The sequence below is a fragment of the Desmodus rotundus genome, chromosome 7 (assembly GCF_022682495.2).
Source record: "Desmodus rotundus isolate HL8 chromosome 7, HLdesRot8A.1, whole genome shotgun sequence".
Taxonomy (NCBI): Eukaryota; Metazoa; Chordata; class Mammalia; order Chiroptera; family Phyllostomidae; genus Desmodus; species Desmodus rotundus.
Genome location: NC_071393.1, coordinates 19,557,120 through 19,575,721, shown reverse-complemented (window position 1 = coordinate 19,575,721; position 18,602 = coordinate 19,557,120). Strand labels below are relative to the sequence as shown.

Below are 18,602 nucleotides of genomic sequence, written 5' to 3'. Positions count from 1 at the left end.
AAAACCAACTAAAACAAACAGAAAAAAAAAAAACCCAAAAAACCAGAAAGAAGAATGGTCTCCCAGGAAGGAAAGAGAAAGGTCACATTTTAAAGTAAGACGAAGCAAGACTGCCCTGGCTGGTGTGGCTCGGTGGACTGAGTGTCGGCCTGCAAACTGAAGGGTCATTGGTTCGATTCCCTGTCAGGGCACATGCCAGGGTTGCTGGCCAGGTCCCCAGTTGGGGACATGTGAGAGGCAACAAATTAATGTCTCTCTTACACATGGATGTTTCTCTCCCGCTCTTTCTCCCTGTTCCCCCCTCTCTGAAAATACATAAAATCTTTTAAATAAATAAATAAATAAATAATCAAATAAGACCAAGACTGTAAGCATGCAAGCCTTTTGGGCCAGACAGCACGCCTCCAGGTGCACACCACCAGAAGCCAACTGGGCAGGCGCTTGCTTAGTAGCCCTGCTCCTACCAGGAGGCAGCTGAAGGTGCAAGGTCTGTCACCCACCCGTCAGGGGTCAGTGACCAGGACTGAACATTAGGGTGAAAGACATGACTCTGCCTTCTGCAGGGCAGGAAGAGTTGACTGCCGGCAATGTCACACAGCTGACTTCCATACACCTGCATGAGTCTCTCAAGCATACTTTGACCAAAGAAGCCCGACCCGAGAGATTATGCAGTGCGAGTCCGTTCATGTAAGTTCAAGTTGGAAAGCAAGAATCCAGAGGCTCGGGGGGAGAAAAGGCAGCTGGGGGTTGGGGACAAGGGGTGACTAGAGGACACACAAGGGGCTTCGGGAACTGTTCTTCTCAGTCTGGATGCTGCTTACATGTCCACCTGTGAAGAATCCTGGGAGCTGCCACTCGTGACTATGCCCACTTAGGGGGTTCACATTGCGCAGAAACCTCAGGAGGGGAGGCAGGGTCTGGTCTCGGACCTGATTGGCAAGTAAATCAAAGCCAGGCAGCAACCTCTCTGAACCCCCAACTAATAACAATCACAAGACCAAAAAAAAAAAAAAAAAGGAAGGTAGCCCAATTCAGGATGGAGTGTCCGTCTTAGAAGAGGGAACTCTACAGACAGGCTTGGAATCTGCAGGAAACTTAGAAACCACCTTAAAATGTCTTATTAGGGGCAGACCGACATCTGACATCCAAACAAAACAACAACCTGATGATTTTTTTTTTTAAATCTTCACTGGAGATACATGCTTACTGATTCTAGAGAGAGGGGGAGGGAGAGACAGACAGACAGACATCAACGTGGGAAACACCGAGCGGTTGCCTCCCGTACGTGCCCCGAATGGAGACTGGACCCACAATCTAGGCATGTGCCCTGACCATGGATTGAACCCGCCACTGTTCCATGTACCAGGCAACGCTCCAGCTACATGTGCCACGTGGACGTGGCCCCATGATGTTTTCAACCGTCCTAGTGTCTAGCTGATACTTCTCGAGAGAGAGAAGGGTTTTCTTTTTAGATCCTGGGCACACAAGCCCTGGGGAGAAGAGGCAACAGAGCTTGGCAGGCTAGGTACAAACACCACCCAAAGAGTTCCCAGCAAGGGCCTGAGCTGGTCCTGGGCACAGCCCACTGGGCGCATCGCAGGGAAGCATCCAGGAGGAAAACGGACAAGGCCCTCAGGGACCGAAGTCAAAGGGCACTGGTGGATGGGTCAAAAGAAAGCCCCCTTGCTCCTGCACGGTGATCGACACCCCCCAACCCAAGCCCCCAGCGCCTCAAACGAAGGGTTTAAGGAGCTAAAAGCCAATAGTAAGGACCAGGTTCAGGTTGTTTCAATCCAAAAGGCTGGGGGGGCGGGGAACAGAGACACTCAGAGCATCCACTGAAGTTTTTTAATAGCTATTTTTAAATTTAAAATTAAGGAACTGCTCCAAAAATTTTTACGACCCGTGGCACTGTGCCTGAAGAGCCTCCAGGTGCAACACTTGACAGGAAAGGTCTCACCTGTCCAGCAGGTAACTTGAAGTGTCCAACAGAGGAGAGGCCAAGAGCACCCTGCTCAGACTTGGGGAAAAACACGCTCAAAGGCTTTCACCCTACTCTTTACACGGAGCCTCAGAGGTGCTGGAAGAGTTGTTTAGAATGAAAGAACCGGCTTCAGCCCTGGCTGGCATGGCTCAGTGGATTGAATGCCGGCCTGCAAACCAAAAGGTCACCCACCAGTTCAATTCCTGGTCAGGGCACATGCCTGGGATGTGGGCCAGGTTCCCAAATGGGGGCGTGTGTGAGGGGCAACCAAACGATGTTTCTCTCCCACATTGGTTTCTCATTGCCTCTCTCCCTCACTTCCCCCTCCCATAAATAAGATCTTTTAAAAAGAAAAAGCAGGCATTTCTCTGGCTGGAGCAGTAGAGCTAGGGGTGTGTGAAAACTGGGCTACTGAGGCAGCAAGAACCCAAAACTCTTAATTCAAACCATCTAGACAACAACCCGACGCCACCCTCCTGCCAGCAGTGCGGCGGACTGTGGGGCAGTGTCTCCTCAGGGCACTCCAAGTGGGGAACAGGGACAGGAACGGCAGCAACGGCACTTAAGTGACTCAGAAACAGAGATGAGTGGCCGGCTCTGTGCACGCAAGAGGCAAACCTGGCCAGATCCAGCCACCCGCAGGCCAAGAGTCCAGACAAGTGCAGAGAACAAGGAAGAGAAGCTAAAGAATGCTTAACGCCAAATTCAGAAGAGCAGTGACTTCTGAGGGAGGCAGGGACGAGCACAGGTTGAGTGTCCGGGGCTGGGGGCTGTTTCTTACAGTGGGTCGGGGAGCCAAGGGGTGTGTTTCCCAATAGTTCTGCCTTACGCGTGTGTATGTAATTCACACCCTCTGGTCATCGCTTCTGTAAATAAGCGGGAGCACAATCTCCTAACCTACTGAGCAAGCTAGCGTGCTCTGTGCAGACACCCCACGAGAAAGAGGAGATGGACACAAAACCCTCTAGATCCAGGGACAAGCTGAGGAGCTAAAGCTGTGTGACCCCCGCTGAGCATCCCCTCAGTCACCTGACCCAAGCACCCCGAAAACCAGCAGAGCCACACACAGCTGGGCAAACATGACACAAATGTGTAAACAAGGGCTTCAGAAGGTCAGTCCCACAGGAGATGCCCAGAAAACATCACTCTCCTGATGCGCAGAAAGCAAGAGAAGCCAGGGCAGGCCCCTGTACCTGGGGAGGCCAGCATGTCTCACCTGTCAGGAGGGAAACCCCAGGGTTATCCCAAGGACTGGCAGGGAAGAAGGGCAGTTAAAAAGTCATTTCAAGTGAAAATATCAAAGTCTAGCACAAATCTCCCCTCTGCAGCCTATGCCCCTCCAATTCGGAGTCCAATCAACCCTGAGTTATCTTTCTCAAACACCAACCTCATCAAGTCACTCCCCTGCTAAAAGCTTTCAATGGATTCCTAATACCTGAATAAAATCCACACTCCAGCCTGGCCTGCACAGCGCTTCCCAGAGGGGACCCAGCCCACCCCTCAGCTGGATCCCTTCCAGTCACACCTGGGTGCCCCCTCCTCTGCCAAGACCTGTCTGCATTTCCCCCTCCCCCCAACGTCAGCACTAGCTACCCAACTGCTTCCCACTGTGCACCTTCACTTCTGTTCCTGCCACCCCCGCACCCCCACCCCTGGCTCCCTAACCAGCTTCCCAAGGTTAGAGACCCTGAATCCCACTAGCCCAGCAGCCACAGCAGCACCTGGCATGCAGCAGTTCAGCAGAGCCTTGTAAACGTTCGTTAGGTGAGCAAATGCCAGTCAGGAAGAAGCAGTGCTGAGCAGAGATAGGGTGAAATAATACACAAGAATAGATAAGGTGGAGGTGGTGAGGGGAGAATGATAAAGGAGGGAGGGCTGCCCAGAGCCCTCCCTTGTCATTGGTCCCAAAACTGTTGTTTACATTCTTAAAAATTAGCAAAGACTCCCAAGGAACTTTTATGGCACCTATATGTTACTGCAGTCGGTGTTACTCTATTTACTATTCTATTTACTAGAAAAACTGGTAGAATATATAATGTAATTGACCTAAAACATCAATAATAAACCCATTTATGGTAACATGAAAGAGAAAACTATTCCAAGTGAAAAAATATTAGTGAGAAGAGCAACACTGTTTCATATTTCTGCAAACCTCTTTAATGTTTGGCTTAAAAGAAGTAACCAGATTCTAGTCCTGGCCAGGAAGCTCAGACGGCCGGAGCGTCGCCCTGATACACCGAGGCCGCAGGTCTGATCTCCACTCGGGGTGCGTGCGCACACACACGAATCAACCAATGAAGGCATAAATTAGTGGAACCACAAGATCAACGTTTCTCTGTCTCTGTCTCAATACATAATAACAAAAACAAATAAAATAACTGGATCCCCTTATCTGCTTCTGTATTCAGTCTGTTGGGCTATGTGATTTTGATTACAGTCTATGAAGAAATTTTACACAGATAGAAGGAAGGAGTGTGTCATACCCTTTTCAGATATGTGGCTATTCTTCACTGATACACACTAAAATTGGACAAGGGGTAGTTTCTTAGAAGTTGCAGTGTAGAACCTGAATGTCGGTGACTTATTCCTACCTGGTGATAACACGAAAGCTCACTGGTCTGCCCGGGACGCATACCCACCCGGGATTCTGTAACACCGAGCGCTGGTCATCAGGCAAGTACTGGCTCACGGAGTTAACCACCCCTTCTACGCGCTGCCCCACTGCACCACAGCAGCCCAGAACGCCCACGTTACAGCCACCACTAACTTCAGAGAAGTCTTTGAGTCAGGCTCCTGTTGACAGACACAGAGTTTTCAAAATTCTCGTTTTCCTGACAGCTCTTTCACTGGCAACAAGTATTGTCAGTTGTTTCCTGCAAGTGGCGAGGCTCACTTCGTTCATTTGAGAGAATGTCTGACAAACTGTGTGAGTCTGAACAGCCACATCTTGTCTGTAGTGGTTCATGCAAGTAAAAACGATGTTCAGCACACAGCCCAGGCAAAGGTGAGGTGCGTTTCCTGAGCACAACCACTGCGCTTCGTCTGTGACAGGAAAGCCTGCTGTGCACTCCGATCTTGTCACAGAGAATCCCAAAGAGACGTGTGCTCCAGGGTCTAGAGTCACTCCTCCACCATCTGTGCCACCTCCCCACAGCACATGGAGGACGACTGGCAGTGTGGGTCCAGAGCACTGGAGGGGCGGGCGGCCGATTCCAGGCAGTGTGTACCATAAGCGGGGCACCCCCAGGGCTTCATACCGTTGGTGCAGGTGTCAACATGGAAGGCAGGCCAGTAACTTTGAAACATTATGAAGAGGGCCTTGGGGACCCCCAGGGTCTGCAAAGCACTCTGAGGACAGCTGACAACCATTATTTGAAATGTATCTGCCAACCCATTTTATTGGCAAAGAAACGAGGCAGAGAGAGATCTGTCACTTGGAGGAAAACAGGTTTCACGCCAGAGTCCTCTTTCTACAAAACCATAGCTGTTCACCAAATAGTGAAATCCTGGGTAAGGGACTCCTGCCAAACCTGAGAGTAACAAATTTCAAGCAAATAAAGAGAAGTGCCATTTCAAATGGCATCCACACTCTTAGAGGCAGGGCCAGTGCGAGCCATTAAAGGACCCCAAAGACCTGTTCACTCACAGAGCAGGCAATACCTGGAGAGGCAAGCGGGGCCTCTGGCGGCAGAGGTGGTCAGTGGGGGAGGTGGCGGCGGGCTGCTACAGGAAGCAGGATGTGCATGTTGCCTGCTTGGGGGCATGAAGTCAAAGTCCCCTTCTGCCCAAAGCAGCCAGGCCAGCCCTGCCGCCCTTATCAGCGTCAACACATGCATGGAATGTGGGACTTTGGAAACAATCCTCTCGGCTAGGCCTGGACCCCTCTGAGGCTCAGGCTGACTTACTACCACCAAAGGACGACCCAGTGCTCAAGCCATTTCCTCCTGAAGAAAGGCACCTGCTGGTGGTGGCCCAGGGCACCTCAGGAGGCTGTCGCTTCGCCCCTCCCGTCACCAGGATCGCCAGAGCCCCTGGACCAATCTACCAAGAGACAGACTTACAATGCCGAGAGGCCACCACGCGTTTGTCCCCAACACCACCCGGGCAGTGCCTGAGCACTTCTCATTCGCCAAGAGAGGAAAAAGAGCCCAGCTCCGAGTTTCCGGGGACACCGCCCCTCACACGGCTCTCCTGGAGTGAGTTTCCATAGGGTCAAGGATTCCAACATGCCAGAAGGAAAGGAAGGAGTTGTGTGACTAAAAGGATAAGAATGGCCCAGAGTCCTCTCTGCCCTCCAGGTCCTGGGAGGAGGGGGAGGGCACCTCCCTCAACAGGCTTGTAATGGTCCTTCCCCAGCTTAGAACGGACTACCCTTCAGTCCCAGCTCCAAGAACCGGAATCCCTGGCTTTGTCCAAAGCAGCCATCTCACCACCCCACACAAAATGAAACCCTTGGCTGTCCTCCGGCCTAAGCACTGCCCAGGGGAAGGAGCCCACACGTGCATTAAAGGCTGCCACGCATGTGTTTCTCACACTCTTAGAACTTCTCTACCTACTTCCGAGCTGTGCGACTTGAGGGTCACTACTTAAGCTCTCTAAGCCACTTGTACAGTGGGGATTGAGAAAATAACTGGGACCACACAGGTACGGTCTAAGGATTAAACCTGTGTGTAAAGCGCCTCCCACAAGGCCTAACGTGGGGTGAGAGTCCAACAGTGAGCACCCAGCCCTCCTCTGCCACTATTTTCCGAGCATTCTGTCGGGAACTCTGCAGGAACCAACCATCCTCCTCCCAGTTTTCCAGCAAAATTGCCATTAGCACCCGCCAGACAGAAATCAGCTGCCTCCTACCGAGGGGAAGGGCAATGAGGTCCCAGGAAGGGGTGGAGTAAAGCGGCAAAAGCCCTGAGGCAGGAATCTATCCCCAGGACCACCCCTCTCTCAATGTGGCCCCCTGGGTCCACCAGAAAAGGAACCAAGGGAGGACCCCCTTCCTCCTTGACCACCCAGCCCAGCCCACCCTCCATCCTATCCCCTTCACCGCCCCAGCCCAGGCTGCTCTTCCTTCTCTACAGACACTTCCTTTCCAGGACACCAACCAGGGCCGCAGTAGGCCACACCACACCCAGGGGCCTGGACACTCACCTCACATGGCAGGCTGCACGTAGCAGGCAGGGGCTGTCCTGTGTCCAGTCAGCCACAGTTATGAACTAAACCCCAGGACAGCCCATTGTTCCGTCCCAGCAAAGGGGGCTGGGCTGGGCTGGGCTGAGCTGGGCTGGGCTGGGCAACCAAGCCTTACCTGAAGCTCTGCCTCCAGCGCCCCTCCCACTCTGCCTTCTGGCCCTTGTTGGCGGCCCCCCTCACAAACCTTACCCAGATAACAGCCCAGGAAACCACCTCAGGAACCAGTCTCTCTCCCCCTCAAAGACCTTGAAGTCAAAGGGAAAAAGAAGGAGCATAGGTCCCAGGGGTCCCCAGCTTCAGCCACAGTGGGCTTGTTAGGGAGACGCAGTAAACCCAAATGTCACTACGTCAGACCCTGCCGGGGCACAAAGAGGTCAACCAGGGCCAAGAGTCTTGCAGTCCCTCCCACTGCCACCCAAGTAAGAAGGACCATGAAGAGTGAGCCCCCTGTACCTGGTGTTTCTCCAGGACCCTGGTAGCTAACAGAGAGCCGGCCTGACTTGTCCCATGAACCCGACCCCAGCAGGCCCTCACAGTAAAGCGGGCTGTGAACACCCCAGGTCACATGCACTGGTCTATTTGGACTCACCACTTGCTTGCTTCTATTATTGACAAAGACTTACCACCTGCTAAAGCAGTGGCTCTCAAACTTGGCTGCACACCGGATTCATTTCAAAAGCTTTAGGACACGTGCATGCCTGGGCCCACCCCACAGATGGGCTGGGCTGGCCTCCGCCAGCCCTCAGGTGATCCTGATATGCAGAGTGAGCAGCAGAACAGCAGCCGGTAGGCCTCAGCTAGGTAGCACAGGTAACAGCACACACTCAATGGCTCAGCGTGTAGCCTGTGCTCATCACCAAGAAAAGTTCCACTGTGTCTACACGGTCAGGCCACTGAGGCCCCAGCCGACCCTCCAGCCAGTAACCCTACTCTCCCTTTTCATTTTGTGTGAACAAAAATTCGCCAAGAGCTTATTATCTCGCACAGCAGCACAGGTGAGGGAACTGCAAAGGCCGTGGGGCAGCCCCCTCCTTTAAAGGGCCTGCAGCCAGGCTGATGAAACCAAGGCGTTCAGGCCCCAGTGCGGTGAAGGGAGCAGCACCTCCACCCACATGTGTGGAGGGATGGTGGCGCTGTTCATGAGGCACTGAGTGGCCCCACAGTCACCTGAGAGAACCCACCCATCCAGAGGTGCTGCCGGGAAAGCAGCCTGAGGCCTTGGGAGCAGCCTGGGAGGCATGGGAGGAGTCTGCACTGTGGGTCACACCCATGTCAGAGCCAGCAGTCCTTGCATCTCCACAACAACAGGCCAGCTCCCTGTGATAGAGGCACCCGATAAGCCAAGCCCAAGCTCTGCCTTTCCTTAGCCGCCCTTGGAATTGTCTTGGGATGAATGAAAAGACTGGGCCACTTGCCTTTCCAAAACCCTCCCTCCCTTCTCAACACCCACCCCACCCTGCCCTACAGGAATGTGCTACAAATCTCACAAGCAGCAGCAGCAAAGCCCTTCAGTCAAGAGGCCGCTGACTGTCCCTTCTCGTAGAGGCAACACTTCTTGCCTAACGCCAAGGCAACACTCTCCCCCCCCACCCACACAGGACATTACCGTGAAAAACACGAAAACTGAAGAGTCATAAGGAGGGGCTCTGAACTCCTTCCCCACTGTCCCAGGCAATTTCTTCAGGTCCCTTTCTCCATTCAGTGGAGGTGCCCAAGCTCTGGCCCCTTCCTCCTGGACTGGGGTGAAGCCTGGAGTCAGCTCCTGGCTTTCTCTCCCTTATCAAACTCACTGGGGGCCCACACACAACCCCCACCCCTACCCGCTTTTCTTGCTTTGCCACTCCTGGCTCAAACTGGGCTCCAGGTTGAGCCCGCAGTCCCTCTCAGAGCCCTCCCCCAGCCGAGGTCCCTAACCCTTAGGGCAAGGCCCCTCCCAGAAGGAAGCACAGCCTGGTGGTGCCAGGCAGAGTCAAACTGGCCAGGCTTGTTTACAAGTCCCTAACCAAGCCCCTGACCGGGAGACAGGATCACTGTCTTGGGAGGGGGCTCTCCGTGCTGCCCCTCCCTGCTGAGATCTCAGACCTCTCCAGATTCCTTACCACATGGGCCCTCACAGGCCCTGGAGTCAGAGGCATTTACCCTCCAGCTCCAACCTGACCAGTTGCTTACTTGCAGCTTCAGCAAGTTATTTAACCTCCGAGTCACAGTTACCCCTCCGTGAGAGGGCACTGTAGGGTGATTCAGGTGGGGGCCATCGGCAGGTCCACGAGCACCAGAGGGCAGAGACCATTATGATTACTCTAGCCACAGGGGCTGGGCACTGCACTTGCACTCAGAAATGTGTTGAATGGATAAAAAGCTTGTGAAAGCACCTCACGGGTGCCTGGCACACAGTGGGTGTCCCTGTGCTAGCTTCTAATGGCGTCTGCAGGGTCATGCTCTGTCACCGCTCCGTCTCCTCGCCTGCACTGTCGCTGCCGCACGGAAACCGAATGCACTACCCGTCAAAACCCCTCTCCAATGGCAAACCTAAATGCAGCATGCCATCCCTGGCTCTCCTCCAGCCCGGAGCTGGCCCCGCCCTCCATGCCTCACAGCCACTGTGCCTGCGGTGCCCTCTGAGCTCCATCTGTCACTGTGCCAGTCCTTATCACCCCATCTTACAAATCATTTGTGTGCTTGTCTGTCTTCCTCCAACTGAGCTCTGGAGGGCCGCGATAGGTGTATGCGAACTCAAGTTGTTTCCATTTTAGAAAAGGGACTCTAAGACTCAGTTCATCACCGTCCAAAGTCAGGGGCAGTAAACGGCAAAGCCAGCGTGGCCTCCCAGCTTTCCGACTAAGTCCGCTCCCCCTCTCCCCTCTCACTGCCCTGAGGGTCTCTCCTCAGTCAGACTCCGAGAGCCAGGACGGCAGGAACCTGATTTGTTGTCAGGTGAAAGCTGCCTCCCAGGGAGCAGGAGCAGCCAGGAAGAAGGGCTCCCACTCTTCAGACGATCACTTCCAGCGGGCAGTGGCCCTCAGACCCGGCGAGCAAGGCAAGCAAGCGACGGGGTGGGGCTGACTGCGAGAGGCCAACAGGCCAAGCAAAAGGGCAGAGCCACACGTCCCCTGGGTAAACTGAACTTTATTCCTTCCTCACTCCTCTGACTCTCCAGAACTGTCCAGCCAGCCCTTCTCCGAGGGCTAGCTGCTGATTAAAAGGCACTGCACCCACCCCCAGCTCTGACCCTGGCAGACAATAAGGACTCTGGGAAGGCAGCAGGCCTGTCAGCTCAATAATGCAAAACTCTGTTGCTCTGGAGTCCACGACAGCTGACTTCAAGTGGATCCGAGGCTGTGCTTATTAACAAAATGAGAAATCTGATCTATGGAAAGAAAACACTACGTGAGGATTAATCCAGGACTGAAGCTTGCGGAGAAGGCTGGGCTGCTGGCCAAGACCAGGGACCAAAGATAGGATCATGCCTACCTGTCCTCAAAGCAGGTACCAAGCAGCAGGAGAGGACGCATCACCTCTGCCTCTCTATTGCCAGCAATGGCAGCAATCATTTTGGTTTTGCTTTAATTAAAGACCTGGTTCCCTCAGGCTGCTGCTTCCTCTACACAGAGCCAGCAACCAGAGGGAGATTTTTCTTTTCAGGAATCACTTATGAAAGTCGAGTGACTAATCTACAAGTCCCAACAACTGGCAGGAAAACACTGCAGGGATAAATTCTGGGCACGCACCAGCACTCTAGTCTAAGCTAGAGAGGCTGGGCAACAGGCACTCAGCAATACCCTGAAACAGGCTTGCAGGAAGCCAGGAGCCAAAGAAGAGCAGACCAACCTGGGAGCTCTGACTCCCCAGATAGGCAGGCAGGTGGGGAGCCTCCTCTCAGCCTTCCAAGTCTATGACCTGCCTATGGTACAGAGACATTTTTAGAATAAGCCCAACTGCACAGGACTAAAGGTTCACCCAAAGGCACAGTGACCTGCTCTGGGGCCAAAGGACTCGGTGCAGCCCTCTAGTATCATCCTCCCACCCACCCCCCACTCTCACCCCCCACCCCCAAGCTAAGAGCAGGCTCAACCAGCAATCTCACCACACAGCTTTGTCTCTAGAGACCGGCCTGAGGCCGCCCATCTGCTTTTTTTCAGACCACTCCAACAACCGCTCCGCTGAGAGTACACTCTCTCCTTGAGCCAGGGCTACAGACCAGCCACATGGCCTGTGCTCCTGAAAATGCCTGCTGAAAGGCCCACGGAGTCCAGATGCTGGCAGATGGGAATGGAGAGGAAGAAGTAAAGCCGGAAGCCGGGAAGCAAAAAATGCTAGCTCCAGAAAGGTTCTTGGTTTGGGTGCCTCAACTCCATCCCTCCAACCAAAGGCCCCTGGAGAACAGCCCCCAAGATCAGCCTAGAGGTTCTGAAGGCCCCTCCACTACCTGCCAGCTCTTCCCTCCCCTCAGTACAAGAGGCACAGCAATCCCCACATCAGTCAACAACCCCCTGCCACAGGATTCCTATGGGCAAGACACTGCCCCTCCCCCCACTACATATGTCAGAAGGGTGACCTCCCTGGGTTACACCCCTCCTGCTGTTGGGGGGTGGGGGTGGGCCGGGAACCCAGCTTTCCAGATGTGCTTGGCAACTCCTACTAGAAAAGACACTGGAGATGGAAGGGATAGGAGAAGGCACGGATAAATAACTTCGAAACCGCTCCAGCCTATTCGGATCAGCACTGGGCCCCCTTCTCCAGGCAGTCCCACGCTGTTCTGGGTGGGGCCGCTGGGAGCATTATCAGGCCCGGTTCCCTCCCCTCCATAAGTCACTGCCCCCCGGCCCCCACCCGGGAGAGGCATCCCCCGCCTCCACCCCCCTCCCACCAACTAGGCCTGTGTGAATATGAACAATCTTGGTAGATAAACAGAGTGACAAGCTGGGGCCCTTCAGCCCCCTCCCTCTGCCAGCCTACCCCCTCCCCCAAGCCCATCTCTCTTCCTGCCAAGCGGCTGCCTACAGGAGCGATCTGGGGGCAGGGCAGCCAGCCTACCAGCCGCAAGACCTGGCGCTCTGGGAGCCGCCCCTCTAGGCCTGCCCGTCTTGCCAGTCTTTCCGTGAGAGGGGGCAAAGGAAGGGGACCGCAGACCACGCAGGGCTGCAGTTCTGGAAATAGCAAAATCCCCCAGTGAGGGGCGGCCGCTGGCGCAGGGTCCTTTGCATAATGGGAGCCCGCCCGCCTGTCAGGCAGCGCAGCTCGCCCGACGCTGTTCGGATTAGATTGCTAATGAAAAGGCACAAAGAGCCGGCGCCCGGCGCCCGCCGACCCGCGCTCCGCAGAATCGCGTCCCGGCTTGGCGCGGCCCCGGGGGCTTTGTGCTTGGGGTCCCCCGCCGCCTGCGCCCGGGCGGGCACCGGGGCCACAAAGCCCCCGCGGGCTGCAGAGAGTCCCGCGTGCGCCCCGCCCAGGCCCGGCGGACACTCGCGCCCCTCCCACGCGCGCAGCCCCACGTCGGCCGGGCGCGCGCCCGCCCACGCCCCTGCCCCCGGAGGCGCGCCCGCCCGCGGCCCCCGCCCGCGCCCCCAGCTACCCCTGACCGCCCCTCACCTCATGTGTGTCGGCGGCGGCGTTCAGCCCGCCGGCCGGCCGGCCCTACTTGCGGCTCCTCGTCCTCGGCGCCCGGCCCGCGCCGCCCCGTCCTCCCGACGCCGGCCCGGCTCGGCTCCCCGCCCAGCGCGCCCGGAGCGCCGCTCACAGCCGCCCGCCCTGCGCCATCTTGGAAGCTTGTGACGTCGGCGCTGCCTGCTCACCCCTGACCCACAACTGAATGGGCGAGCAGCGGGGCTGTGCCGGGGCGGGGCCTGCTCCTGGGGCGGGGCCTGAGGGGGCGGGGCCGGCGGGCGAGCGGTCCGAGCGCTGGGCGGGGCGGACGGTCGCCGGACCACGCCGTGGGGGAGGGGCGCCAGAGGAGAGCTCGGGACCCCGACCTTGGTCGCCCCTCTGGATCCGGACCCGAGGTGACAGGGCTGAGCTGCGAACTCGCCCCGGAAACTCCCGGACCGCACACCCCAGAGAAGAGGACTCCGGCCCCCCCACAGGCCCAGGCCCAGCCCCCAAACTCAGAACTGACCCCCTTTGAGCCTGACCCTGACCTGTCGGAGCCCCCCACGAAGAACCCCTAGCGCCCTGCGCCCACTTTCAGGACACGTTCCCACCCTTGCTGCGTGCCTCCTTCAGGGACCCCACCTTCAAAGGCTCAGCCCCGGAAGAATGTAGGCTGCGTGGTCTGGGCTCCTGGGGAGACCCCAGCTGTTTGGGTCTCAAGAAGAGGATAGCCTCCTACCCCTGACCCCAGCGCTCCCTCGGGACCCGGTGCCCGCAGCCCCGCAGGCTGGTCCTACCTGCTCAGAGGGCGCGGAGGTCGTGATCACGCCGTGCTCAGCCAGCCCCTTCCGGTGACCGCAGCCCCTCGAAGGCCCCTGGGGTCAAGCGACGCGCCTAAGCTGGCCCGCCCGGACCCAGGCTCCAAGCGGTCATTCAGATGGCCTGCGAAGGGGCCGGAGCGGGCCAAGAGTTGCGGCCACTTCTCTAATGAACCTCTGTCTACTTAGAACATCAAACAAAGGAACACACCACCGTCAAAGTCTGAGAGGAACCCAGATTTGCCAGGTAGAGAAAGATTGAAATCCAATAACCCCCTCAGAAGGCTGATTATGTGTCTTTAATTTCCAAAATAATATATAAGTTTAATATAATTCTAACAAAACTATAAATTCACCTGGAAGAATAAACAGCCAAAAACAGCTGTGGTCTTCCCTTTTGGGAACAAAAAAGGAACGAGGCTGGACTTGCCACAATGGATATTCAAACAAATTATGAAGCTACTGCAGTCAATTCAGTAATGTGCAGACCAAGAAACAGAATAGAAAGCCTAGGAACAGATTCCAGACATAATAAATGAAAAAGGAAATATCCAACATCCATGAAAAAGGAGATAGCAAATATCTGGGAAGAAAAAAAAAGGAATATTCCACAAATAGAGCTTGGTAGAGGGCTCACTATTTGAAGAAACGACTGAAAACAGTCAACGCTGTACTAACAAAAGACATGCAAATTAAATCTTCAAGATGCCGATGCCAATTTCTTGGTTGTTACCAAATTAAAAATTAGTTTCAGATGAACCTTTAAACTTAGACAAAGATGTGACGGGTAAATCACTCACATAGTGTTGGAAGCATATAAATTGCTTCAAAATTCCTGAACATCAATTTAGCAGGATGAGCCAAAAATAAAATCTTTTCAAATGCTCATGCTCCCTTGGACCAGTAGCAATTCATCTTTCAGGATTCTGTTCTAAAGAAATTAACCACATTTGCAGACCACGCGCTAGATTATCTGTCTAACCAGACCGCAAACTTGGAACTCCAGTGCCAAGAGCGCACCTGAGACTTCATGGGCATTCAATAGTCACTTGTTTCATTACCATTTGAAAATCAATGTATAATCATTTTTTTCCAAGTGTAGTTTATAATAATAAAAAAAAAATCAGGCCCTGGCCAGGTAGCTCAGTTGATTAGACCCAAGGTTATGGGTTCGATCCCCAGTCAAGGCACATATAAAAAGCAACCAAATAAATGCATAAATAAGTGGAACAACAAAAATCAATGTTTCTCTCTCCCTTCCTCTTTCGCTCTAAAAAATATCAACATAACAGTGAAAAAATCATATACAAAGTACAAGTCAGAATAGGAAAGGGATTGGTTGAATGGGGAGGGGATTGGTTAAGTGGTCCACATTATGTACTCTTAAGCAGCCACTACGAATGGTGTTTATAAGGATGTTTTCTGACCCGGAAATGGGAAAAAGAAAACTACAAAATTGTATGTAACGAATACATGCAAAATATTAATCTATGGGGAAGCAAATGAAATCACATCAAAGTACAGCAGTTCTCTCTAGGGATAGGGATAATTTTTACATATGTATATTTTAGTGTGTTTTACTACAAAAGTAAAATTTCTTATTTTAAATTAAATTTATTAGGGTGATATTGGTAATAACATTATATAATTTCAGGCATACAGCGTAATGTGACTTCTGTGTACTCTATTGCACGCTCACCACCTGAAGTCTAGCTTCTTTCCATTTCCATATATTTGATATCTTTTACCCACTTTGTATCTCCCCCAAAAGTAGTATTTCTAATTAGAACAATTCTACCAGTATGAAATACATTTTTTACAGGTTCCTGATTCTCCTCCCTCCCGGACTCCCATCTGTCCTCTGAAGTAACGTGAACAATCCAAGCTGTATCTTCACTTCCTTCTCTGATATCAACATGTGTCTGTTCACATGTTACCAAAAAAAATCTTACTGTTTTGAAACTATACAACATTATACTATATACACTGTAAGTCACTATGGAACTTACACTAGATTTGCTCTTTGTCACTTAAGAATCTATTGCACACATCTTTCTAGTGTGAGTTTATAATTCATTCTTTGAAATAATTGACGGATCCCAGAGTATGAGGGTTCTGTGAACACTCTCCTTAGTTATGGATATTTAGGTTATTGAAATGATTTTTAAGTCCCTGGATACATATCTTTACATACTCCTGCTTTTACACGCGCAAAATAGTTTACTAGGAGTAAAACTTACAGGTTGGATAATATGTGGACATTTCTGTTTTTAAATTTTATTTATTTATTTTTAGGGAGGGGAGGAGGGAGGGAAAAAGAGAGGGAGAGAAATATCAACGTGTAAAAGAAGCATCAATTGAACCTGCAACCCGGGCATGTGCCCTGACCGGGAATCAAACCAGTGACATTTGCTTTGCAGAACAACATCCAGCAAAATGAACCATCCCGGTAAGAGGCATTTTCACTTTTAATAGGTCCTGCCAGGTATGCTTCCCCCCAAATGTGTAACCATTCATATGCTTCGGGTGAGTTTTTATTTTTCCTATTTTTTTAACTTTCCCGAACCTTCCATATTTTACACACTTAGTACACATTCCTTTTAAGTTCAGGGGCAAAGTCCAAGAGGTGAGAAAAGATTTCTAAATCTCAGAGAGCTAGACTCTCAACAACTTCCCTGGTTCCCAGGCAGCCTTGATTGCTCTCCTGCCTCCAGTGCCCGTTCCCAAGCGTGTTCCTGAGAAGCCCTCGATAAAATCCAAGCATGTTCACTCCCCTGCTTCTAGTGCAGTTTTACATAAGCACTTAAACTTCAAAAGTTGGGGGAAAGTTCTTGATATAATATTAAGTGAAAATAGCAGATTTCAAAATTTTCTTCTCACTGGCAGCAACTCTATAAAACTATATTTGGGTGGAAGCTAACAGAGAAATATAAAACTCACACAGTGGCAGGGATAGGAGAACTGAGTTATTTTCTGTCCCAACTCCTGGATTCTCGGTGTGTAGAGTATGAGACCTAAGCTCTCCAATGGTCTTTCCTCTCAGTCATTTAGGGATAAAAACGGCCCTGCCCCTGGGGCTCATTGGAGGGTTGAATGAGGTGAGGCTAGGCAGGTACAGTTTGAATGAGATCAAGCTTTGGCAAGCTTGGGGTAAGTGACTGTGATTATTCTGTCCTGTGTGATTAATCCAATAAGGACAATAGAGCTGATTTGTTACAAAAAAAAAAAAATGTAGACAAATATACAAAAATATCCCAAAAGGTTAAATCACAGCTTCTTAACATAACAGCCAGATTCAATAAATAAAAAATACAAGATCCTCAATTCAATTTAAATTTCAGATAAACAATCAATAATATTTTAGTTTAAGTATATCCCATATAATACCTCATTTCACCTCCTCCCATCCCAAGCTCAAGCCACATTGGCAAACTCTCTGTTCTTGTACAGGCCACAATCTCTTCCCCCACCTCTAGCCATCCACACCCAGGATTCCTGCTGCCTGGGTCACTTCTTCCTTCAGCTTCTGCCTGGTGAACTACTCAACTCAGACATCATCTATTTCAGGAAGTCTGCCCTGACCTCAGGCTACTCACCCTGATAGGATTCTGCTTCTGGGTAGTTGCCATGAGAGAGAAAGACTTGTTTGTTCTTGTAGACTCGGTATCCAGCTCCTGCCTGCCACTAAACACGTGCTCAATAAAGAGTCCAATGAATGAACGAATTTCCTCCTGACCCCTGCTTACCTGCCGCACAATGCACCCCATCGGCTGCTTCCCAAGCCATGTTCATTCATTCCTTGTCACGGAGAATGCCATGTGAGTGGTACACAGAGGAAGCAGAGAGGCACTACAGAAAGCTGGTGTTCAGGCCGCTCACCTGGAAAGCTGAGTCTCTCTCGCAAAAGCAACGGCACCATCTAAATGCTGGTTGCTAATGTTGTCTCCCAACATTGAATCCTCACTCGGTGTGTGGGAAAAGCACTTTGCACAAATGCGCCTGCTGTTCCTCCTCACCACCTATGAGAGGGGTGCCGTTACTACCCCATTTTATAGATGAAAAAACTGAGGCTTAGAGAAGTTAATGACCAAGCTAAGCTCCAACCCAAGCTCCTCTGACAGGCAGGAATGGGGTGCAGCCTCTTAAAACAGCACATCATCTGAAGAAAAGACACCCAACATGCATATTCCCTAGAGTGAAGGCTGTGCCTTGTGATGAGGTCCCCTCCCTTAGTACCCGCCTTCCATCTCTTTGCCCATCCCATGGCCACAGGCAGAGCAAAGCCCCCTGTGCCCAAGGGAGGATGCACACTCCATTGTCGTTCAGTCAACATTTGCTGAGAACGGAAGGCGAAGAAGGGGGCACCAGGCTAGTAAACAGCACAGCAGTAGTCTCTGGCCCCTGGAAAACCACTGTCAAGGGGAGAGAGAAGAGAATACTCACAGTGGGGCTGCAGCTGGCCAGGGAGAGGTGCAGGCTAGTCTGTGGGGCCGTAACAGGATAACTGACTGCCCTGGTGTGTGGGGCCAAGGAGAGGGGCTTTGGCCATGCTGTGCTTTCTGCTTGGCATGCCATCCTTCAGCATCAGCTCCCGTGTCACTTCTGGAGTGGTTTTCTTTGACCACTCTTTCTAAGACAGCCCCCCTTCACTCTCCGTCATCACTCCCTAGTCCCGCAGTCCTTGCACCATTCTTATAGACGTACGGGTATCTGCTTCCTTGCTCACCGTCTCGCCCTCACCAGAACATGAACTCTGTCAGAGCCAGGATCATCCACTGCTCACCACTGCAGCCAGTGTCTGGGACCAGGCCGGACACCTGCATTGTCAATAGGGATTTGGTACATGCGTGAATCAGGAGGTGAGACCTGAAGGCCAAACTCAAGTGCAAGGTAAAATGAGGCCAGGCAGGGGAGCAGCATATGTAAGTTCATTCCTGAAGGGAGTTGGGGCTTTTGAGGCACCCAAAGAAAACAGGGCAGGTGCCATGCACGTGGGACCATGAGGTGTGATGAGAACCAAGGGGATG

At 52.5% G+C, this 18,602-nt stretch overlaps 1 protein-coding gene across 2 annotated transcripts in view; it reads right to left on the bottom strand.

Annotated features, from left to right (window-relative positions):
• HIC2 (HIC ZBTB transcriptional repressor 2) overlaps positions 1–12,922 on the bottom strand; it is a 28,313-nt gene extending 15,391 nt beyond the window's left edge. For both annotated transcript variants that reach the window (XM_053928811.1, XM_053928812.1), the window contains exon 1: positions 12,761–12,922. Coding sequence is in view for 1 of the 2 variants with exons in the window: in XM_053928812.1 (XP_053784787.1) it covers positions 12,761–12,765 (5 nt within the window). In the remaining variant the exon portion in view is untranslated. The remainder of the gene's footprint in view (positions 1–12,760) is intronic.
• Positions 12,923–18,602: the final 5,680 nt, after the last annotated feature.